Here is a 25,034-nt window from a genome sequence, read left to right on the forward strand (position 1 = left end):
TATATAAAGATGTGAATGGATTGTTGAAGCTATTTGGTCTGGACTTTAGATCTCTTTATGTTTGCCCTGAATCTCTCAATCATTGCGCTCCTATGCTTTTATTAATCTTCTAGACTGGTATCAAAGGCAGAGTGCTTGATTTGCACTTGGACTATGCTTGATTCGCCTGAACACAACTGCTGCTTAGGGAATTTGCTGACAAAGTCAAAGGTTATTCCAAAAACTAGTTAGAAACTACAGCATAGTAACTGGGTGCTCAATACTTGTAACAGAATATACTCTAAAAATAATGATGTACCAGGGTAACCAACAGTTTATTTTTAACAGGACTTATTTCATCAAAATGAATAGGGAAATCAGAATATGTCTGTAAAGCCAGGCATTGCTCACCATAATCCCGCAGAAGAGCCTGTGCTGGTCTTTCACTATCTGGTGTTGTGGCCTCCGAGCTACCCGTGCTGGTCATACTGATACCACTGCTGTTTCGACTGTGACTCTTGAATGATATGTGAGTGCTATCACCAACACTCTGTAAATGCACAGCACAAAATTAAGGAGTGCAAACATTTCTGGTCAAAGGGTTAAGCATTTAAACTGATAAGAACTGAAAAGCCCCAAAAGGAGAGACTGTGTATTCAGTAAGCAAAAGCTTTGCAATTGTAGAGAAAAAAAATGTCATCTACGATAGCCTCTCTTAAAGGTTTCAAGTGGACCACAGCTGTTCATCAACTTACCAGCTCTGTCTGAGAACCAATTGCTTCCAAAAGTGCAGAATCTTGAACAATATTTAACATGGCACCTGAAAGGAAAGCAGGTTTTTGATAACTGATTAAAATATTTGATAGCTATAAATCTGGTAATGAGCCAAATAAGATCCCTACCAACCTAAAATCATTTGTGTATTGTTAGGATCAGTTTCAGTCTGTAGGGCACCAATTAACACATTGACAAGGCGCAGTTTCAGAGAAAGGAAGGTAACTGGCTTGTCATGTAATGAAGAATCTTCGCTACTGAACTTTCCTTCCAAAAGAACCTAGAAAGAAAGAAAGAAAAGCATGAAGCTATCAATCCTATTAATTTTTATTTACTTATTTTAACTTGTCTTTCTAGAATTTTGATGTCTGCCCTTTTTACACTGGCTGCCACTTGAATGGCCTTCCTGAAATGCCAGATTTGGTTTTCCTCAACAGTCAAGAGTTTGCAAGCTCAACACAGTGTGGAGCTTGGGGAACACAGCAGGCCAGGCAGCATCAGAGGTGCAGGACAGATGATGTTTCGGATTGGGACTCATTAGGTCCTGATGAAGTGTCCTGACCCGAAATGTCAACTCTCCTGCTCCTCTGATGCTGCATGGCTTGCTGTGTTCCTCCAGCTTCACACTGTGTTGACTCTGACTCCGACATCTGCAGTTCTTGCTTTCTCAGAGTTTGCAAGCTTTTGTTTTGTGGGAAGACTGCAGCCAAGCACAGTCCTGACACCATCTGTCCCTTTTTTAAAATCAGGGATTATGTTCATCAAAAGCAGAAATCTGTCTCCATTTCATAACTAGGAGTAACTACAGGTTCCTAATTGCTGTTTGGCTGAAATCAACTACTGCAGCAGAGGCTGAGAATCAAATTTGGAAACTTTCTGGTCTGTACAAATTGGAATCGTTAAGAGACAAAACAAAATAACAATAAATATGATATAGCTATAATTTGTATAAAATTAATGCAATCTTTCTGCCCAAGAATTGAAGTTTCTGAATGCAATTCAATGTCATGCTGAATTGTTAGAAATTCCTTAAAGTTAGTTCTACAGGACTCAGCTGGCTCTACAATACATTTCAAAAGCAACATTTCTCTCCAACAAACATCAAAGCCTGTCGTACAATATCCATCAGTAAATAAATCTGTTGGCATTTTGCTTTCTTCACTGCCCTAGTGGAGACAGTCTTCAAGACATTTAAGCAGTTAAAAATGAACCGTACCTCTGCTTTAACTGTCCCAAAGTGATGGGGAAGAGGCAGCATTGACAGCAGAATGTGGATAGATGCTCTCCTAAGTTCAGTGGGATTTACATATGCTTTGAACTTTGATAGTTCTCTACAAAAGATGGGGTGGAACAAAAACACAATACAATCAATTGCTCAAACACCCGATTTTTCAAACATATTTAGACATTGTAGTACAACTGAAGTTATGTCTAGATTTTTGAGTCAGTATTAGACACTTTGACTCCTTCTCTGATACCTGTTAATTACGTTTGGTGTTCATAATGTGTGAGCTAGCAAGATGGTCGGAATGCTTGCAGACCTGGTTTCAAGGTTACTAATATTTATCCAATGAATCCAGAGGATGCGGGGGCTCCCCGCAAGTGGAATTTCTCTCGTAGTCTTATGTGTCACTGATACACAGTGATAGGAATAGGAGCCCAGGAATGAGGTGATGATCCACTGATCCGTACACTAGCACTGTTGTATTTGGGTGACTGCAGTGTCATTGCTCACTCTGCATGGACTTGCTAGCCATCTTAATCTCTTTAATTCTCTGTATAAGGAGTTGGTCAGTCCCTGATTATTGCCAAAACAAATCTCATATTAACCCTGATATGATCAGTCAAATATTCCAAAACCCACTAACGACAAGGGAATCCAACACCAGATCGACTGGTATCCCCATATACCACTATTCTAGTCAACAAAAGTCCCATCACTTTGCTCTTCTCTAAAATCAAATTCATCTGCCACTTGTATGCTCATTTCACCAGTCTATGCCCTCCTTAAGTCTGGTATTACCATTCTCTGTTTGCCACATTTCCCAGTATAGAGTCAATAGCAAGCTTTGAAATAATCACTTGGACCTGTCTCTACAGGGTATACTGCAGCCTAAGATAACCTAAGATAGTTTCTACAATTGTAAATCTTAAAAAAAGGAAGGCAAAATTGGCCTTGATTAAGCAATTTAAAATATGCATTCTTTTAAGAATGATCATATCCAGATTAAAATAGAATGGAGCAGCAGGGAAATGTGCCATTAGTTGATTACCCGATCTACTCAACATAAAAAGCAGCTTTATGAAGTGGGGAGTAGATATTAGCCACGCAAATTGTTGAAATACACTGCAGTTGAACAAATGCGTTCAGGATTTTCACTTAAAAAAAAAAGGGATAGTGTCCTTTTAATTTTCTTGAGAAGGTGGTGGTGAGCTACCTTCTTAAACTGCTGTGGGTGAAGGTGCTTGCATACTGCTGTTATACCAGAAGCTCCAGGATTTTAAAAATGAGCATGCATGAATGGTCAACATTATGTCCTGTGTGTGGCCTAGAGGGGGAATATGGAGCTAGTGGCGTTCTGATGCATCTACTCCCCAAATTCTCCTTGGTATCAAAGAGGATGTCAATGAATCCGTGGAGAATTGTGATTGTGTATCATCTACAAGATGCACTATGTTGCAATGGGGTGCTTGTAGTTCTTGGAAGTGCTGGCTATTTAGAACAGTACATAAGATGCTAATCAAGCTGATGCTTTCTTCCGTATGGTTTCAAACTTCTTGGATAGAGCTGCAGCTGCACTGACCCAGCCAAGTAGACAGCATATTCCATCCTATTCTGGACTGATGCCTTTTGGGTTCCAGAGACGCTTTAAGGATACAGGAAGTGTACTAATAGCTTGTCTTCTGATGTGCTCATGACTGGGTGAGTAGTAATGATACAACTTTCTGATTCATGTTTGACAAATAACATTCTGCTATTTACACATTCATTCGTATGTTAGGATGTTGTATCTGAAATTGAGCAGTTTTAAAATATTTTTTGAAAAATATTCACTCAAAGGATATAAGCATCGCTAGCATTTATTGCCCATCCCAGAGGACAATTAAAAATCAACCACATTGCTGTGGGCCTGGAGTCACATGTCGGCTAGACCAGGTAAGGATGGAAGATTTCCTTCCCTAAAGGTTATTAGTGAATCAGATGGGTGTTTCTGACAATCAACAATGGATTCATGGCCATCATTAGACCCTTAACTTCAGATTCTTTATTGAATTCAAATTCCACCATCTGCCATGGATTTGAACCAAAGTCCCCAGAGCGGAGTTTCTGGATTAATAGGCTAGCGATATATACGACTAGACCATTGTCTCCCCACACTGCCTGCTGCTCCAAACAGGAAGCGGATTTGGAAATGTCTACATTCTGACAAAAGAGAAAGAAAGAGTACGTGTATGAGATTATTTGTCCCCATTTACAAACACAGACAACATTATTAGAACCTATAAAAGGTGTCCTGCTGGTTTATCCACAGGTCTGAAAAATTTCTAATTTGGGCAGGTAGGTTATCTCTGTCAGGGTACTACTGAAGAAGCCTGTGACCAGGGTTCTTGCTACTTATGCAACCAGCGATGCCTGGAAAAGTGCTCAGCATTCACAACAGCTGATTAAGGTTGGTTGTGATGTTGAATGGTCAAATAATCAGACAACATTCAACTGAGGCTCTCAAATTTTTAACTGCTCATTGGACAAGGTCCCATTGGATATTTAGTGCTATTGGAATTACAGAATATGGAAGAAAATTGGTTAATAGAACAATTCAAACTGTGGTATCTTAAGAACAGTAAATAAACTTACCGGTCAGGCAATATTGTCTCTAGTGCAGAAATGAAATAAGGAACTAAAACATCGATGCCTTTCAGATCAGAGCAAAACAAAGCAGGAGAGTTCAGGATGATACTAGCCAAAACTGGACGACAAATGTAATCATTTATCTGCAGTCCCTGGATCAGTACCATATAGAACCTGGTTGAAAGAAAATGAACAACACTTTAATTTGCATTGCACATGAAAACAAAATCAAGATATCAGCATCTTCAGACTCAATATGTTCAATTTAACGGATTAAGAGGTGCTTTCCCTATTTAACCAACAAAGTTATCAACTTCCGATACTTTCGACATTTGCTGTCTGAAAACACAAGTTATAATTGTCTGTGCGTGTTTTAGATAAGCAGTCTAAGCTGATAACACCATCAGACTGAAAGATGGTGAATGTTACACCTCTTTTCAAAAAAGGAGGGAGGAAACTGGGAGCTGTCAGGCTAACTGGCCTATATCAGCCATTGGGAAAATTCTGGATCAGCTGAGGATGTCTTAACAATGCACAGAGTATGACTGAAGCAAATCATCACTGTTTTGCTAAAGAGAAGTCTGCCTGACAAATGTATGTCAGCTTTTTCTCTCAGATTTATTTAGTAGGGTAGATTAACAAGGAACCAGCTGGTGTAGTATGCCTGCACTTCCAAAAGCCAGTCAATATGGTGCCACGCAAAAGTTTAACTGGCAAGCATTCATGAAGTTGGGGTAATATAGCCAACATGGAAGCAGAGAGTGGGCATAAATGGGGCATTTTCAAGAAGGCAGGCAATGAACAGTGGTGTGCCACACGGATCAGCTGGGGCCTCAGGGTTTTCTATCTATATTAATGACTTAGATGACAAGACAAAGAATGATTTATTTAAGCTTGCTGGGCCAGCATTTATTGCCCATCCCTAGTTGCCCCTGGAGAAGGTGGTGCGAACTGTTGCAGTCTGTTTACTCTAGGTAGCCCCAAAATGTCATTTGGGATCAAACTGCAGAAAAGCGTAAAATTATTCACTTTGGTCTCAAGAATAGAAAATCACAATATCTTTCAAAAAGGTGAGAAACTTCGAAGTAATAATATTCAAAGAGATATGGTGTGTTTGTACAAGGAATGTAGAAAGGTAGCACGCAGGTACAGCCAACAACTAGGATGACAAATGGCATGTTGGCTTTTGTTGCAAGCTGATTGGAATACAGGAACAAGGAATTCTTGCTACAATTGACGCATTTTTGGTGAGACCTCATGTGGAATACTGCACACAGTTTTGACCTCCAATAGGTACAATGGTTCACTAAACTGATTCCTGGGATGAAGTAAAAGGAAAATGGCAACAAAAGTAGGCTATCAGCTTATCAAGTTCACTCTGACATTCAATACAATGATGGCTGATCAAACATGTAAATGCTTTTTACGCAGCCCATCCCATAACCCTGTATGCCAGTGGTAATCAGAAATTTATCAATCTCTATCTTAACTCAAAGACTGAGCCTCCACAACCCCTGTGGCAGAGGATTTCAGAGATTCACAAAATGTCTGAGTAAAAAAACCCCTATCTTGGACACATATGACATCCCCTTATTTTTAAACTGTGCCCCCTGGTTTTAGACTCCCCACGTAGGGAAAACATTTTACCTGATTCTACCCTTTGAGATCACTTCACATTCCTCAAAACCCAAGAGTCCGGGTTTCCCAAACTCTCATGGACAGTCCCCCAGCCAACGAACAAGTCTAGTGAACGTTTGTTGCACTCCCTTCCATGGCAATGACATCTTTTCTGAGATAAGGAGACAAAAACTCTGCTATGTTGAGAGACTGGGTAAAGTGGGCCATTATTCTTTGGAGTTTAGGAGAATGAGGGGCAATCTCATGGAGATTGACAAGATTCTGAAGGGGCTTGATAGAGTAAAAACCAATGGATTGTTTCCACTAGTATTGAAAATGGAGAAAAGTGTCGGTGCAATGACTCCAGATCACAAACATGGCTCTATGATGGACCTGTTGGTGAGGATCACAGCTTGCAAGTTACATAGCACGCAGAGAAAAGAGATGAATTTCTGTGGGCAGCCAAATGTGAGGAGAACACATGATAAATCCACCCCAATCAGGTGTTGAAAGTCTTTGTGAGGTTGCAGAAAACCAAAGCATATAATTTGCAACTAACTGGTCTTTTAAAATTGCCCTTAGAGTATTCTACAGGGCATTTCTTGTACAAAGTATATTATTAGAAAGACTTTATCTTGTTCTGCAGTCACTCAGGATTTGCTCACTCAAAGGAATTTTATCCTTCTACGTAGTCCAGCCAGTCATTTTTATATCCAATACATGTCTCCTCTCACACTAATTAAATCCTGCCCTCACAAAGAAACATTGAAAATAGGAGGAATAGGTCATTCAGCCCTTCAAGCTTGCCCCACCATTCAATATGATCATGGCTGATAACCCTGCTAACCACCCTGATCCTGCTTTGGCCCCATATCCTTTGATCACTCTAACTCTAAGAACTATATCTAATGCTCTCTTGAACACATTCGATTCCCTTCGCTTCAGGCACATTGAGACTCCCATTACATGTGTCAATGCTTCAATCACTCTCAATGGCAGCAAGTTCCACGTTCTCATTGTATCTAAAGTAATTCCTTCATGATTTTATAATTGATTTGTTGCTGGCTCTTTATATTTATGGTTCCTTGTTCTGGGCTCAGTTGTAAAGTGAAAACAGTTCCTAAACATTCACTTGACCAAAACTCAGCTTGTTCAATCTTTCCTGACAGTTGAATTCATTCAATTTTGGTTAACATCTTTGTCAATCTTTTTGACATGGTTTTGAAGCATTGGAAACATTCTCCACCCTAAAGAAAAACTTCTGCCCTTGTATAAAAATGGTTTCGAGGTCATATGACCAACAGCACCACTACAGCTTTGGGAGCGATGCAAGGAAAGTGCACGTCTCTGCTGTCTTTAGAGACACTGATAGCACTGTAGTTCAAAGGGGAATCTTTGCTTAGTAGTTCACGTTTTCTGATCACTGAGCTGTCCTCTCTGTTTCCAGCCATTTTCACTAAAGACAAGGTCTGAAGCTAATGCGTTCAAGTTTTTCTAAATTTGCCCTCAGGATGTGACATCACTGACAAGATCAGAATTTATTGCTGATTCCTCATTGCAAATTCAGTGGCTCATGAAGATGGCAGCAGTTTGATTAATAGAACATAGAACATAGAACTGTACAGGCCCTTCGGCCCACGATGTTGTGCCGACATATTATCCTACTAGGATCAAACTACCCTACAAAGAGTGTTGTGCTAGACCACTTTCCTTTCCTAAAGGAAATTATAATTTACAGGTGTGTTGTCACTGTAAGTGACCAAGTAAGAATAATTAAAAGCAAACAGGAGACATAACGGATATAAAAAATAATCTTGAAAGTGGATTGCCAATTTGATCAAAAGGTTTTTTAAAATTAAATATAAAAATAAAAAGGAACGTGCAAGTAGAAGAACAGAATTTACTTCCATGAACTGCATGATTAACATTACTCTTTTATCTTAACATTGTGGGGCAGAGGAGAGATAGAAATTACAAATGTGTCACAATATCTACATTTGAGCATGCTCCCCACACTACATGAAATGCTCCCAAAGTAACGCTTTTCAACACAAAATTCACACATAGTATCCGTAGGTATATGGAGTACAGGTTGTGCAGCAAGATTGGAATAGATAAGATATACTCAGTGAATATTATTTATCTGGATACCCAGGGAGATACTTGCTACAAGTTCTACGTTCGATGTCTTAGAATATTAGGGTTCAAAAAAATTAAACAATAAACATAATATTAATCGAGAATCCCAGGTATTGTTCTGGGGACCTGGGTTCGAATCCCACCATGGCAGAGAGTGGAATTTGAATTCAATAATAATCTGGAGTCTAATGATGACCATGAAACCATTGCTGATTGTCAGGAAGAACCCATCTGGTTCACTAATGTCCTTCAGGGAAGGAAATCTGCCATCCTTACCTGGTCTGGCCTACATGTAATTCCAGACCCAGAGCAATGTTGTTGACTCCGAGCTGCCTGCTGGGCAATAAATGCTGGTCCAGCCAGTGATGCCCACATCCAATGAATGAATAAAAGAAATCCTACAGCTGAAGATAGACAGGTGTCATGTTTTGGTCTGTTCATAACTTTGTTTATCTGTAAATAATATCTTAAATACTCATGGGATACATTTCAATGAGAAGTGGTTGACTTAGGGTACGGCCCCAAGGAAGAACTATGGATGCTGAATTTTTTTTTTTTAAAAAGTATCAGTTAACATTCTGAATTACGACAAACTAATATTTTTAAAAAGCAAAGAAGTGTTTTGGAATTTTGTGGATTGTCTTCGCTGCTATGGTGGAATTTGTCAAAATTTGAGTAGAGTTTCCAGAGTAGGTTGTCGTGTACTGACAACACCAACCAGACAGAGAAAAGCTGCATAATTGTAATCATATTTGAGTTAGCACGGCATTTTGGAGGTATGCCGTGAGTGTCCTCTTGTTCCACATTGAATTGCCAGTTTTTATTCTTTTTTTGGGAGGATGGGTGGTTAAGACAAGGAAGAGAAGTTGCATTTTAAAAATTCCAGAAGGGAGGGGACTGTGCTTTTTGAGATATCCAAGCTGCCCTCCTGACTGCATTATCCAAGAACAAATGCTACATTATACTGTAGGAATGATCAACATGTCTGTACTTCAGAGTTGAAGTTTTGAATTCTAGGATCGATATAGAAAGAGTTCAAATTTAATCATCATAAATATTTTAATTAATATGTTTAGAGATGTTATTGCACACCTCTGGAATAGGTGGGACTTGACCCCAAGATTCATGGTTCAAAGGTAGGAACACTACCACTGTGCCCTTCCATTTGTATACTTTTACATTTAATACTGTTTCAGTAAATTCATATTTACAGTATAGCCTTCTGAATGACACAGAGGTTAGCCTTGGATTGTCAAAGTTTATTATTATACATACTTTCTAAACAGACTGTTTAAAGACATTGTCACGACAATTTGGAACAGACAGGACTTGAACCCAGGTCTTCTGGCTCAAAGATAGGGACATTACCACTGTGCCCTTCCACTTACAGACACTCTTATAAGATGTACAATCTTCCAAGATGTACAACACAGCTCTGGAGCCGATTGGACCTGAAACCTGGCCCTCAAAAGGAGCGTTACTGCCACTGCGCCACAGAGTCCAATTTATCATTGCATGCTTACAGTCTAGTATAGGATGTAAGAAAACTTTCATCCATATTACACACTACACTAATCCATATAAGAAGAAACCATTATACCAACAAAGTGGAGTCTTGGTTGAAATTCTAATAGTTTCTGACTTAGCAAAGATCAAGAAACAGAGCTCTGAAGCTGTTGTGGCAAATACCTTGAAAACCAAAGTTTAAAAAAAGTGCAAGAAATGCAACATCAATATCTTTAATTTATATAGCACCTTTAACATTGTTCCGATGTGCTTAACAAGAGTGTTAAGAGGTTCACATTGAGTCTGAGACTTTTTTCACTGGGGCGCAGGAGGTTGAGAGGTGGCCTTATTGAAGTTTATAAAATCATGATGGGCACAGATAAAGTGAATGACGAGTCTTTTCCCTAGGGTGGGAGAGCTCAAAACTAGGGGGCATATTTTTTAAGGTAAGAGAAGAAAGATTTTAAAAAAGACATGAGGGATAACTTTTGTTTTACAGCATGGTTCATGTATGGAATGAACTGCCAGAGAAAGTGGTGGATGCAGGTACAGTTACAACGTTTAAAAGACATTTGGATAAGTTCATGAATGGGAAAGGTTTGGAGGGATAGAGGCCAAGCGCAGGCAGGTGGGACTAGTTTAGTTTGGGAACATGGTCAGCATGGACTGGTTGGACAAAGGGTCTGTTTCCATGCTGTATGACTATGAGTCACATAGACGGGTGTGATAACGTGACTAAGCTAACAGATTGGTCAAAGAGGAGCTGTAAACAAATATCTTAAAGGAAAAAAGGGTTGTGGACTGTCAGAATTCAGGCTTGGGCAGCTGAAGACATGGCCATCATTGGAAAAGCAGTTCAAATGGCTAACATAAACTATTGCCTCCAACCCTGTAAACTATACTGCTCAATATAAAGATGTTTTCATTGCAAGTGTCCACTTACAAGGACATACAATCTGCTGTCACCACTTACAAAGTAAATGAAGGGGAATGCATTTGCATGTAACAGTTTAGATGTTTATCAGTTAGGCACATTTTCCAAGTTTTAATGGTTAACAGAGACAAATAATTTTTTTGGTATAAACTCAGAAATTGCTGGAGAAAACAGAGTCTGTAGTATCTCCATAAATGTGCCCAGGCCTATTGACTTTCTCCTGCAATTTCGGTTTTTGTTTCCAATTTCTAGCGTCACAGTTGTTTATTTATTTAAGTTTTTTGGTATTGATTTCTCTGCCAGTTTTTTTCTTCATTCGCCTTGTTTTCAGATAGTTATTCAATGCAGTTTTGAGAGCCTTGATGAAAAACGTTTCGACCACGTTTTCAGGTAGAACATTTCAAATCTCAACTGTGTAAAAAACGCTAATTTCTTGGATCGCAGGCCTTGCATATGAAAAGGGACTGGATCAGTTGGGACTATATTCATTGGAGTTTAGAACAATGATGAGGGGGAGGAATCATAGAAACCTATAAAATTCTAACAGGATTACAAAAGGTAAGCACGGAAAGGATGTTCCCAGTAACTAGTGAGCCTAGAACCCTGCAAAACAGTTTACCGATCTGTGGCAGGCCATTTAAGACTGAGATGAGAAGAATTTTCTTCACCTGGAGACTGGTGAGCCTGTGGAATTCTCTGCCACAGAAAGTGGTTGAGACTAAAACATTGAATGTTTTGAAGGAGTTCTTAGGGGCTAAAGGTATCAAAGAGTATGGGGAGAATGTAAGAACAGGAGAATGAATTGGATGATCAGTCATGATCACTAATTGGTGGTACAGGCTTGAAGGCCTGAATGGCTTACTTGTGCATCTATTTTCTATGTTTCTATGCTGCTTGTGTTGGCTTTGCTTCTTTTGCTACTTGCCTTCGACTAGTGTCCTCTGGTCCTCAATCCCTCCAGAAATGCAGTTTAACATAAAATCCTTGCTTCTAAACTCCATGCCCCTACATTTAAAGCCCAGGATCCCATTTGCTTTACTAACTGTTTTCTCAAACAATCTTGTCACCTTCCACAATTTGGGTACATATGTCCCAGGCCCTTCCGTTCCTGCACCCCTTAGAATTGTACCTTTAATTTTATTTTGCCTCTCCTCATTCTTTCTTTCAAAAAAAGGAATCATTTCACAGTTCTCTGCATTAAATTTCATTTATCACTTATCCACCCAGTCCACCAACCTACTTGCTCTTAAAGTCTAATACCATCCTCCTCACAGGTCTCAATACTTCCAGGTTTTAAGTTATTTGTACACTTTGAAATTGTGTCCTGCACACGAAAGCACGAGTCCTAACACTGAACTCTGGGGAAGCCCAGTGTAAACTTTCCTCTGGTTCAAAAAGACAACCCTTCACCACTCCTCTCTGTTTCTGTCACTCAAGTCAACTTTGCATCCATGTTGTCACTATCCCTTTCATTCCATGGGCTTTAACCTTATGGTCAAGCCTGTTATGTGGCACTGGGCTAAATGCCCTTTGGAAGCATATGTTCACCATTGTACACATGCATTTTCTGCCAATGCATCAAAATAAGTCAAGTAGGTTAAATAATGGGCAAACAAACTCTGGATGGCTATTGGCATAGTCCTTTGGCTTAGACATAAAAAAGAAATTTTAAACATGTCCTGTAATTTTATTGCTCTTTCCACAGTAATACCATAAATATGTTGATCAGACCAATCGTAAAGTAGATGAGGAGATGCCGCCAGAACTGCTGTGCATTTCCTGTGTTTTGTGTTTTTAACATAAGGGAAGATCGGCTTCTCTGATGTTTGTCAACCAAATAGGCTAAGAAATGGTTTAACAATTTGAATCTGGCTAATTAACTGGGTATTCATAACAAAGGTGTCTTACTTTGAAGAAAGCCCAGAGTCAATGGTGGACTGAGAGCACAGAGAAGCAATCAGGTGTTTATCCTGAATGGGGTCATTAGAAACAGTCAACAGAACACAAAGGAGGGGACACAACAAGGACTGCAGGTGCTGGAAGCCAGCGTTTATAGATGGGAGGCTGGAAAAGCACAGGTCAGACAGAATCTGAGCAGCAGGAAAGTCAACGTTTCAAGCCAAAACCCTTCATCAGGACTGGATAGTGGGAGGGGCGACCAGAAATAAATAGAGGGAGGAGGGTGGGGCTGGGGGAAGGGTAGAAGAGATGGTGATAGGTGGATGTATGTAGGGGGTTATTTTGATTGGTCAGTGAGAAGGGTGGAGTGGATAGGGGAGTAGGAAGATGGACAGGTGAGTAGGAAGATGGACAGGTTAGGTCAAATCAGGGAGGTAGAGGTGATGGACTGGACATGGGATAAGACCGGGTGTTGACAGACTTTGAAGCTGGTGAAGTCAATGTTGACGCCTTTGAACTGTAAGCTCCCAAGACAAAATATCAAGCGTTGTTCCTCCAGTTTATGTTTGGCCTTACTGACAATGGAGGAGGCCAAGGGTGGACATGTTGTCAGGTGAGTGGGAGGGGAAATTAAAATTGGTGGCAACAGGAAGGTTGGGGTTGGTTGATGTGTGCAGAGTTTCAGATGCTCCGCAAACCAGTTGCCAAGTCTGCATTTGGTCTCCCCGATATAGAGGAGACAACATCAGGAGCAATAGATACAATAGATCAGGTTGGATGAAGTGCTGGAGAATCTTTGCTGGATCTGGAAGGATTGTTTGGGGACTTGGACAGAGGTGAGAGGGGAGGGTTGGGGGAAGGTGTTGCATCTCTTGCAGTTGCAGGGAAAGGTAGTGGGTATGGTGAAGTTGGTGGGGAGTGTACAGCTGATGTGCGAATTGCGGAGTAAATGGTCCCTGTGGAAAGTGGACAGGGGTGGGGAAGGAACTATCTTTTTGATGGTGGAGTCTGATTGTAGGTGGTGGAAATGTCGGAAGATGATGTGTTGGTTCAGAGGTTGGTGGGGTGGTATGAGAGGACCAAGGGGACTCTATCCTTCTTGTTGTTGAGGGGAGGGGGTTTGAGGGCTGAAGATCGGGAAATGGAGGAGATGCGGTTGAGGGCATCCTTAATTACAGAGGAGGGGGAAATTATGGTCCCTAAAGTAGGAGGATATCTGGGATGTCCTGGAGTGGAACGACTCATTCTGGGAGCACATGCGGCTGAGGTGGAGGAATTGGGATTATGGGATAGCATTTTTGCAGGAGGGTGGGTGAGAGAAAGTGTAGTCGAGGTAGTTGAAATGGATGCTGGTGGTGAGTCAGTTTCTGGAGATGGAGAAGTCCAGGAAGGGGAGGGAGGTGTCAGAAATAGTTCAGGTGAATTTGAGGGTGGGGTGGAAGGTGTTGGTGAAGTTGAAGAACTTCGAGCTCCTCATGGGAGCATGAGGCAGCACTGACACAGTCATCAATATAGCAGAGGAAGATGTGAGGGATGGTGCCAGTGTAGTTGTGGAAGAGGGACTGTACCACGAATCCCACGAAGAGGCAGGCATAGCTTGGACCCATATGGGTGCCTAAGGCCACCCCTTTGGTTTGTAGGAAGTGGGAGGAATCAAAGAAAAAATTGTTGAGGGTGAGGACCACTTCTGCCAAGTGAATGAGTGTACCAGTGGAGGGGGACTGGTTGGGCCTACAGGAGAGGAGGAAGCAGAGGGTTTTTAAGCCCTCTGTGTGGGGGATGCAGGTGTACAAGGACTATGCGTCCGCGAAGATGAGGTGTTGGGGGGTGTCAGGGAATTAAAAGTTTTGGAAAAGGTGGAGGGTGTGGGCTATGTCATGAACGTAGGTGGGGAGTTCCTGGACTAAAGGGGAAAGATTGGAGTTGAAGTAGCAGGAGATGAGCTTGGTGGGGCAGGAGCAGGCAGAGACAATGGGGTTGACTGGGGCAGTCGGGTTTATGGATAGAAATGGGCAGTGCGGGTTGAGGGAACTATCAGGAGAGGGTTGTGTATACAATTATCTATCACACAGATTATCTCACTTGTGAAGGTGGGATTTCAAAACTAACCAAATATTTGAATGCATCATAAGGTCTCTTTAATTCAGAAAGTTATTCTAACCTTGCTCATTCCCAAGGTTGTTTGAGCATTGCATCAAGTAATAAGATGATATGTTGGAATGTATTTTTAAAAAGTCGCAAAAAGATTTTAAGACTTACAAGGCAAAAGAAATTAACTTAGCTACATTACAGAAAGCATCCAAGATCCAGGTTTTTTAAAATGTTTAGAGGTAGGGACTGTGAAGTTCATATGTTTTTACTTTATTTTTGTTTATTGTGGATTGAATTGTGAAAAGGATGGTTTTAAAACCAAGCACTATGGAAGGAATTGCCACAGTTTTAAAAACAAGTACCTGAACTTGTGTGATGTTGACATCGTTACTTTTTTCAAGCAGCTGTTTAAGGAAGCTGTTTGCTAGGCAGTTTGGTACCAGGGTGTGCACTAAGGGAAATTCAGCCAGCAACAGTTTGCTGATTGGTAAGCACAACTGGACAAAACAAACCAAAGGCCATCAGCCTGACAACAACTAGCTGACTGGACCCATGGTAGCTTAACAGCTTTTGAGTGTGAACGATACCGGCAGAAGCCTTCAGACTGCTGAAAGGGCAGATCCCCAATAAAATATCTGAAGCCTGGAGAAAGCCCGTTTATTTTCTCCCACCAGTTGCTGTAAGCAATTGCTTTTACTCAATAAGTTAGAGATTTTATAATTTGTGAACCAGTCACTGTGTCTCCTGTGAAGAAGTTAAAGAATTTAAGGGGAAAGATCAGAGAACTGAAGGACTTGGAAAACAAAAACAATTCTGCATTGAATGCTGAGGACCAGTGCTCTTCAACTGTATCCCGCTGCACACACATTTCTGGTTTGCCTATGTATGTGTAACTAGTGACTTCAGAAGGGTTTCGGAGTCTTAACTAGAAGTATATGTTAACAGTTCAGTGTTGTTTACTTAACAAGAGCTATATTTATTATAAATAAATAATTCTAATAAGTACAGGAAGCTAGGTCCATCCGACGTGTAAATTGTGAACTTTGTATACTTTGATAATACTTTAAACTTATGTGGCAACTCTGGGAATAGCTAGGCTAGATTTGTAGTGCATTACCCCAATGTGACATGGCATAACACACCAAAAAAAAAACTAAGATTGTATCTGACTGCAAGTTAAAACACAGATTCTAAACAAGGCCTCACACGTAACATGCATTGTCTGACCTGAGATGACAACTCTGGTATACTGATAAAACCCTTAGTTATCTCAGGGCAGTAACTTGAAAGAAATTCTGGGATTTGCATTTTAATCAATCGAAACTTACATCTCCTTTCTAACTGATTAAAGATTTAACAGACATTTAAGGTTTGTTCAATACATTCGCATCAGTTCTCTGACCCTTTGATCTTTGGCTTATAAATTCTGTATCTGATGCCACCTCGGTCACCAACACCTGAAGAAGGAGCGATACTCCAAAAGCTTGTGTTTTCAAATAAACCTGTTGGACTATAACCTGGTGTCATGAGATTTTTGACCTTGTCCACTCCAGTCCAATGCTGGCACCTCCACTTCAAAATATTCAAAGAGACTGCCTTCATTGCCTTCTGAGAAAGACATTTCTAAAGAATCATGACTCTGAAAATATAAAATTTTCAACTGGTCTGAAATTGCCACTTATTTTAAAAACAGTGATCCCAGTTCCAGATTCTCTCTCATTAGGAAATATCCTTTCTACATCCACTCTAGGACCCCTCATAATCTTATGTTTTCAAGCTATCTCTTGTACTTCTAAACTCTAGTGGATACAAATCTAGTTTGTCCAACCTATCTCACAAGACAACCAGCCCATTCAAGATGTTAAGCCAGATAACTTTTTCTGAACTCAATCCAATCTAATTTACATCTTTCCTTAAATAAGGAGGCCAATATTATACAGTGCACTTCAGATGTGGTCACAATGTCCTGTGTAACTAAGCGTAACCTCCCTAGCTTTGTGTTTCATTCTCCTTACAATCAATTCATCTGCCACTTTTTCGTAAGTTCACTTAGCATTTCCAAGTCCTCTTGAAGTCCCTTTGTATCCTTCTCACAACTCTCACTTCCAGCTAGTTTTGTCATCTACAAACTTGGAAATATTACTTTTCACCCGCACATTCAAATTGTACCAAAGTGCACACCAGACAATCCTAATCCACAAATCCAATCATTTCAATTTATGTTTTTTTTGCATAAAATCATAGATCAGTTTTATACACCTGAAGCATAGGATTTATTCATTATTCATGATATCAGTGTCACTGGCCAGGATAGCATTTGTTGCCTATCCCTAATTGCCCAGACAGCAGTTAAGTGTTAACTACCTTGTTGTCGGTCTGGAGTCACATGTAGGCCAGACCAGGTAAGAGCAGCAGTTTCCTTCCCTAAAGGACATTAGTGAACCAGATGGGTTTTTACAACAATCGACAAGGGCTTCATAGTCATCATTAGACTCTTAATTGTAGATACTTCTAAAATTCAAATTGCATCATTTGCCATGATGGGATTGAACCCAGGTCCCCAGAACATTTCTGAATTCTGAAGAAGGGTGTAGGCCCGAAACATCAGCCTTCCTGCTCCTCTGATGCTGCTTGGCCTGCTGTGTTCTTCCAGCTCTACACCTTGTTTCCCCAGAACATTACCTGGGTTACTGGATTAATTGTCTACTGATAATACCATTATACCATCACCTCCCTAACTGATCTATACATCTGTTGCCGCTTCACTCTTTCAGCAATCCTTCCAGAATCTGAATGCGAGCTTGACACGTAACAAAAATATAGAGAGAATACAGCTTCCAAACAAATCACTGACCTTTCTGCCTTGGAGGTTTCAGGCTGCAATTTGACCTGCCAATCACAAAATGTCACCATCTCCCAGATTTCCATGTTGGCAACCCACAAGTGTTTAGACTGGACTAAACCTGCATCGATCTGCCCTCACTCTACAGATACTGCGTGGTCCTAAAATTTATTATAAACTTGTTACAAACAGTAAATGGTTATTATACTGCTCTAACATAGAATTACTCACTTCCAGCCTGGTGCAAATGAGCTATACGTATTTAATCCTAGCCTTGACCAGGGTTAAAATTTATGAGACTTGTGAGCACTATAACCGTTTCCAGTTGATGCCACCTGCTTGAAAACGTGGCAAAAATATTCTCAAACAGCAGAATATAATTTGTCCTCTGCAGTTTAATAATAGGAAATTCCTTTAAACTTCACTGAGCGTACAGAGTAACCTGCTCTCAAAGTCCAACAGAACCAATCATTAATAAATTTCCAGCCATGATACAAATAGAGCTGCTCCAGTGGACAACACAGCAAACATTAGGAATTCATGGACTATTGTTAGAGGCAGCATTGACCAACAGTGCATCATTACTGTAGCACAAGATGACACTGTTCAAATGGCAGTGCATTGCCATTTTCCTTAAGCAGACTTTTATAAGGAGAAACAGATTTATTTACAATGAAACATGAATAAAATCAGAAAATAATTATGAGCGAGTCAAATGAGTGCCACTGCTAATTACGCTTATGATTTGCGGCACTGCAACTCAGACTTTTATACCTATCCTGTGTAGCAATATTTGCTGCCCAAAGACCAAATTTGACACTTGTCTTGCAAACAAAGTGACAATTTCTGAGTAGGTTTAAGCGATAAATGACAAGACTTATTCAGAGAAGATGCAGATAACATACTACCAGGGTTTCTTAATATCATTTAAATCTCAGATTGACCATTAGAGCTATGCATATGTAGAACAACAAATAAGTCAGATATTTGCTGTAAGTGCTTTCGCGATTGTTAAGTAAGTAAGTTACAGAACATGCAAATATGGTGTTTGTTATTTCATAATTGGTATAAAGTATTGTGTACATAATGTCTCGGGAGAATTACAGACTTGGTTCAAACATGTCCTGTACATAAAAAGCAGGACAAAACCAACCTGGCCAATTACTGCCTCATCAGTATACTCTTGATCATCAGTAAAGTGATGGAAGGTCATCAACAGTGCTTTTAAGAGGCACTTGCTCAGCGACATCCAGTTGGGGTTCCGTCAGAGGCACTCAGCTCCTGACCTCATTACAGCCTTGTTCCAAACATGGACAAAAGAGCTGGATTCCAGAAGTGAGCTGAAAGTTGACCCTTGGCATCAAGATCGCATTCGACTGAGGATGGCATCAAGGAGCCCTAGCAAAACTAGAGTCAATTGGTATCGGGGGCAAACCTTCCACTGGTTGGAGAGATACCCAGCACATAAGATGGTTGGCATTGTTGGAGATCAGTCATCTCAGCTCCAGGACATCTCTGCAAGAGTTTGTCAGGGTGGTGTCCTAGACCCAACCACCTTCAGCTGCTTCAACAATGACCTTCCCTCCATCATAAGATGTGGGGATGTTCGTTGATGATTGCACAATGTTCAGCACCATTGATAACTCCTCAGATACTGAAGCAGTCCATGCTCAAATATAACAAGAATTAGGCAAGTTTGGGCTGACAAGTGGAAAGTAATATTCACGCCACGAATGACAGACAAAGACCATCTCCAAAAGGAGACAACCTAACCACCGTCCCTTAACATTCAATAGTGTTACCAACACTGAATCCCCCACTATCAACATCCTGAGGGTTACCACTGACCAGAAACTCAACTGGAATGGCCATATAAACACAGTGGCTACAAGAGCACGTCAAAGGCTAGGAACACTGCGGTGAGTAACTCACCTTCTGACTCCCCAAAGTCTGTCAACCTTCAAGGCACAAGTCAGGAGTGTGATGAATTACTCCCCATTTGGCTGGATGGGTACAACTCCAACAACACTCAAGAAGCTTGACACCATCCAGGACAAAGCAGCTCACTTAATTGGCATCGCATCCACAAGCATCCATTCCCTCCACCACCAATACTCAGTAGCAGCAGTGTGTACTATCTACAAGATGCACTGCAGAAATTCACCAAAGATGCTCAAACAGCACCTTCCCAGACCAGAATCACTTCCATCTAGAAGGACAAAGGCAGCAGATACATGGGAACACTATAACCTGCAAGTCCCTCTCCAAGCCACTCACCAGCTTGAGTTGGAAATATATGATTGCCGTTCCTTCACTGTTGCTGGGTCAAAATTCTGGAATCCCCTAATGGCTACGTGGGTCAGCACACAGCACATGGACTGCAGCAGACTTCTCAAGGACAATTAGGACAGGCACAAATGCTGGCCCAGCCAGCGACAACCATGTCCCATGAGAAAATGAAATAAAGTTTACAAACAAGTAACTGTTTTTGTTCTCACTATTATTATTTCACGTGCTCCCTCAACATCCACACAGGGGCTCTTCCAGCAGGGAGAGATGAGGAGCAGTACCTAATTAAACTTGCCCATTCCTTACGTTTGAGCTATTGCAGCAGGTCTCGTGCTCAATACAATTAGCTAACTCAGTGCAGACTGAGGTGAACCTGGGACATTTACTACTCTGTGCGGCTCAAATGTTCTCTGGATAAACTAGCTGAGTGAACAGGGAAGAGTAAATCCAAAGCCAAACATCATTAGGTATTTTCTTTTGAGTAGTAAAATTTCAAATCAGTAACTTGGCAATCTAGATCCTAACTTGAAAGTCTGGTTGAAGTAACTATTTTAACCACAGCTCCCTTTAACATTTGTTTGCTCGACACAGTTGGTCTTTAAAAGACTGATGTTTTTATGCAGATCTTAAAAGGGAATGATGCTAATGCACAAGTTGTTTGCCCCTTGAGCAGCATATTCCAGAATGCTGAGTGGCCACAAGCTCAAAGCTTTGAGAGAACAAATACACAGAATGCTAGAGAATCTCAGCAGGTCTGGCAGCATCCGTGGAGAGAGAAACAGAGTTAATGTTATGAGTCCAGTCTGACCCATGATTTGTAGAGGTGTAGCATCACTTCCTTGCTTTTATACTCTTATGCCTCTATTTAGAAACCCAAGGATCCTATAAGCCTTCTTAATAAGTGTTTCAACTTGTTTAGAAACCTCAAAGAATTATGCATGTGAACCCCGAGGTCCCCCTGCTCCTGTGTTCCCCTCAAAATTGTACCATTGAGCTTGTATTGTCTTTCCATGTTTCTTCTACCACAACACTGTATCTTATGTTTCTCTACATTGAAAGTCATCTGTCAGGCGTCTGCCCATTTGGCCAACTTGTCAACATCCTTCCAAAGTTGCTTAGCGTCATCCTCACCATTCATTATTCTCCCCAGCTTAGCGTCACCTGCATATTAGTATTAATACAAGATTGGTTGACTGACAGACAACAGTGCATATGGGTCTTTTTCTGATTGGTACAAGTGAAGATTGAAATCTTGCAGTGAATAATGCTGGGCCTCAGCTTTTTATGATTTACATCAATGACTTAAATGAGGGGAGCAAAGTCATGGTGGCTAAGTGCTCAGATGAGACAACGTTACGTAGGAAAGTACATTGTGAAGATGGCATAGGGAGGTTGCAGACTGACGCAGAACGACTGCAGAATTCTGAGCTGCTTTAGTACGGGAGGAACTGGACAACAGAAGCAAGGATATTATTTTTTGGTTATACATGTTGTACCTCCCTAATCCAGTACTTTATTTTGGCAATCACAGTATGGTTCTAGTTCTAGTTTTCTGGAACAACCAGCAGTGCTCTGTGTCCTTTTCCCCAAAACAGATTTCTTGCAGTGCCAGTGTAAACCTTTCAAAAAGATTGTTTTGATCAACTCCCAAATGATTTTTATCTTTTACAAGCAGCAGCATAATTGGTCAATGTAAAATCGGTGTTTAAGTCACGAGATAGTTGTGCACAAGCCCGGTTTGCACTTGCATTTATCTTAGTGAAGTGCTTTTCCTTTTGTAACAGGAACAGGAATTGGAGAGACTCAGCAGGTCTGGCAGTAACTGTGGGAAGAAAGCAGAGTTACGTTTCAAGTCTGGTAACTCTTCACGTTTCAGATCTCCAGCATCTGCAGTTCTTTGTTTTATTTTGTTTTTTTTCTTGTGTGTTTGGAATAATTCGGATAGCACTTGTTAGACCCTTTCGTATAAACACGTACTTTGTAGCTCACAACTGGGTACGTAAGACAAAAAAAATTCAATGCTTCAACCTCACAGAGGAACAAATGCCTCCGGTGTAGTTGGTGCTTTATCCTTTTCCAGGTTCTAAATGGAGGGGTATTTATTGTTTCAACATATGATTTATGGCAAGAAAAATGAATTTACTCTAGTAAGAAAATACAGAATAATTGTGAGCAACATGTTGCATAGTGCTTTTTCAACATGCTTAAAACTCCTGTACTGACCTTAACACACAATCCTGCCAGTCTTGAGGCTTTTGGATTACAGAGGTACAACCTGTACCCTGTTCTCCATAAGGCATTCCCTTGGGATCACAAATGACTTCTTTTGGTTATACAGAACACTAGTGAGAGCATAACTGGAATACGGTGTACAGTTTGATTTCCTTATTTAAAGATGAATGCGAATGCCTTAGAGATGGCTTAGATGAGCTTAATTAGATTGAAATCTGGAACAGACAAGTTCTTGAGGAAAGGGTGGACACTTTGGGCTTGTTTCCGTGGAAATTTAGGAGAGTGACGGGTGACTTGTTTAACGTACAGAAGATCATGAAGGGTCTTGACAAGGTGGACATGGAAAAGATGTTTCATCTTGCGGACAAGTCATTGTTTAAAGTTTAGAGGTTGGCCTTCTAGAACAGAGATAAGGATAATTTTTTTCTATCAGGGAGTTGCATGGCTTTGGAACTGTGCCTCAGAAAGCAGCGGAAGCAGGGCTGTTGAAAAATTTTAATGAGGAGGGAGATTGACTCCCTTTCATGACAAGAATCTAAGCTTACTGGAGATAGACGGGAAAGTGGAACTCAAGATACAAGCAGGACAGCCATGGTCTCACTGAATGGCGAAGCAGGCTGGAGGGGCAAAATAGGCTACTTCTGCTCCTAATGTGTATGTTTGTATAACTGTTGTCAGGTTGATTCTAAGAAAACTGACTGCAGCTAAAGGAGGAATAATGGTTTGTTGTTGTTATAGCATGGAATTTGACTTGCAAATAGAAACAGCACCTGGACAGGTACACCGGAAGGATTTCTTCCCCAGTTTTCTTACTGCAGAAGATTCGGCACAGTGTTCCACAGGCCTCAGCTCTCCCTGCTTCATAGTTATCTGGAAATTCATTGGCATCGAACAGCGGATTGGCAACCATATTTTCAGTGGATATCTGCGAGGGTTTCCGTCGGACATCCAGTCCTGCTGGAGTTGTAATGCCTAAGGTGAGGAAGAGTTTACGAGGGTTGCTGGTGAGAAGCAACCATCTTATTGTCACATTGCCAAACAGAACCAAATCATGCATTACATCAATAAACAAAAAAAAACCCAGAATAGTAAAAATTTTATAAACAGAACTTAATAGAACAAAAAAGATAATCATATCAAATATTTTAAAATGGTTAGTGCACAGTCTCAGAGGTTTATGACGTGACACAAAATAGCAGGAGAAATGAGCACGATGGGATATAAACAAGCACCTGCAGAGAGCAGATTACAAGGCTTGGCAACACTCCTCCCCCATTCAAGAGAAACACAGAATGGTGAATGAAGTTATCGCCCCCAAACAGTGCAACAATGACAGGAGGCAGATGTTAGAGAAAAACAGCTGGAGCGATTATAAGGTAAAGGAATGGCTTATGGCAAAAATCATAAAACAGCTGACTGCAATTAAAATAGAATCTACTTTTCCTACTTACAAGATTTATAAGAAAGAAGAATTTGGATAAAAGATGCTGCAAGATAATAGAAATAAAAATGGAAACAAATCAAAGGAGAGCAGTAGTTATAATATCTTTAAGATGATTAGTTTTTTTAGCTTCAGTTATAAGCAGCTTTCTTCTGTTTGTTTTAAAAATTAAAATACAAAGTTTTGAGGGAAAGACTGGGCACTACATATATAAAGACTGGCAACCAGGTAAAAGCCATGAATTTGACAATTAACATGCAAAAAAATGCAAAAAGAAATTAAAAAATCAGGGAAACACTGATGCTAAATTAGATTAGGGTTTAATAAATCTGGACTGTAAACTAAATTAAGAGTACACAAATTGCAGATGACTTTTTAGTTAGATTTTGTCCTGTATCTTTGTAGATAGAAGGCAAGAATGAAATGAAAAGGATTTTGACGCCTTACCTGTCATACTGCCATCTCTGTTCATTCCATTGTGCAGTCTGCAGTGAACTAATCCTGCATCGAACAACCACTGACCAAACAGATTCAGCACGCTGTTGACCTTGGGACGAGTAGGTGCAGGTAGAGGTCTTGGCTCTGAGCTGGTCTGGTTTGGGCTGGACAGTGGAGAAGTGGTGGATGTCTGATGAGTAACTTTTGGAGGATGTGCAGTGCTCCCCTAGAGGATCAATAAGAAATATGTACATAAACATTAGTCAACAAAAGCACCCAGCAATACAGGAAACAAAACTAAAATAGAAAGGGACACCATTATCTGTGAATCCGATGAAGGATGATGACAAGAATCTTAGGTAAGGATTCAAATAATTGTTCTAAAAATTTATTTTTCATTCAGATTTTAGAAGGCCAGCAATTTGACCCATCCCTCTCCATGCCAGTAAATTCTTACAACTTTCCTAATCACAGGCTTTCCAATGCCCTAAAACCCAATTTCATCAACATCTCATTTTCCAAATCCCTTAATGTAGATTTAAAAAAAAATTCAATTGAATTTTCTGCACTGTTTTTATATGTTTTTTACATTTCTCCTCATTAGTTTCTTTGCTGCTTTTTCTCTTTCCCTATTTCCACACCACTTTTGCTTATTACATTTTTTTGACCTATTCTCATTTTTCAAATCTCTTGACTCCTCTTGAGCCAATGTTTGCTACTTTCTGTATATAGTTGCCAAAACAGGCAGGCTTGCAGCACATATGCTTTTTGTGGAAGCCTCACAGTGAAGAGATGACCCTTTAGAACTGAGATGTTGTTTAGGATCTGACCAGCTCAATCAGTAGTACTGCTTTGAATCACTCTTGGTGATGGACATTGAAATCCCCCACCCAGAGTACATTCCGTGCCCTTGCCACCTTCAGTTCCTCCTTCAAGTGTTGCTCAACATGGACGAGTATCAATTCATCAGCTCAGGGAGGACGGTACGTGGTAATCATCAGGA

At 40.5% G+C, this 25,034-nt stretch overlaps 1 protein-coding gene across 12 annotated transcripts in view; it reads right to left on the reverse strand.

Annotated features, from left to right (window-relative positions):
- ralgapb (Ral GTPase activating protein non-catalytic subunit beta) overlaps positions 1–25,034 on the reverse strand; it is a 129,436-nt gene that overhangs the window by 49,628 nt on the left and 54,774 nt on the right. For 6 of the 12 annotated variants that reach the window (XM_048608169.1, XM_048608173.1, XM_048608170.1 and 3 more), the window contains 8 exons: positions 24,041–24,257; positions 23,604–23,639; positions 22,923–23,124; positions 4,610–4,777; positions 1,970–2,084; positions 886–1,033; positions 735–799; positions 391–529 (listed from right to left, as the gene is read on the reverse strand). In XM_048608169.1, the coding sequence (XP_048464126.1) occupies positions 391–529; positions 735–799; positions 886–1,033; positions 1,970–2,084; positions 4,610–4,777; positions 22,923–23,124; positions 23,604–23,639; positions 24,041–24,257 (1,090 nt within the window). The remainder of the gene's footprint in view (positions 1–390; positions 530–734; positions 800–885; positions 1,034–1,969; positions 2,085–4,609; positions 4,778–22,922; positions 23,125–23,603; positions 23,640–24,040; positions 24,258–25,034) is intronic. The other 6 variants (XM_048608178.1, XM_048608175.1, XM_048608174.1 and 3 more) reach the window with 4 other exon arrangements.

This window comes from Rhincodon typus, chromosome 19 (genome assembly GCF_021869965.1).
Source record: "Rhincodon typus isolate 14 chromosome 19, sRhiTyp1.1, whole genome shotgun sequence".
Lineage (NCBI taxonomy): Eukaryota > Metazoa > Chordata > Chondrichthyes > Orectolobiformes > Rhincodontidae > Rhincodon > Rhincodon typus.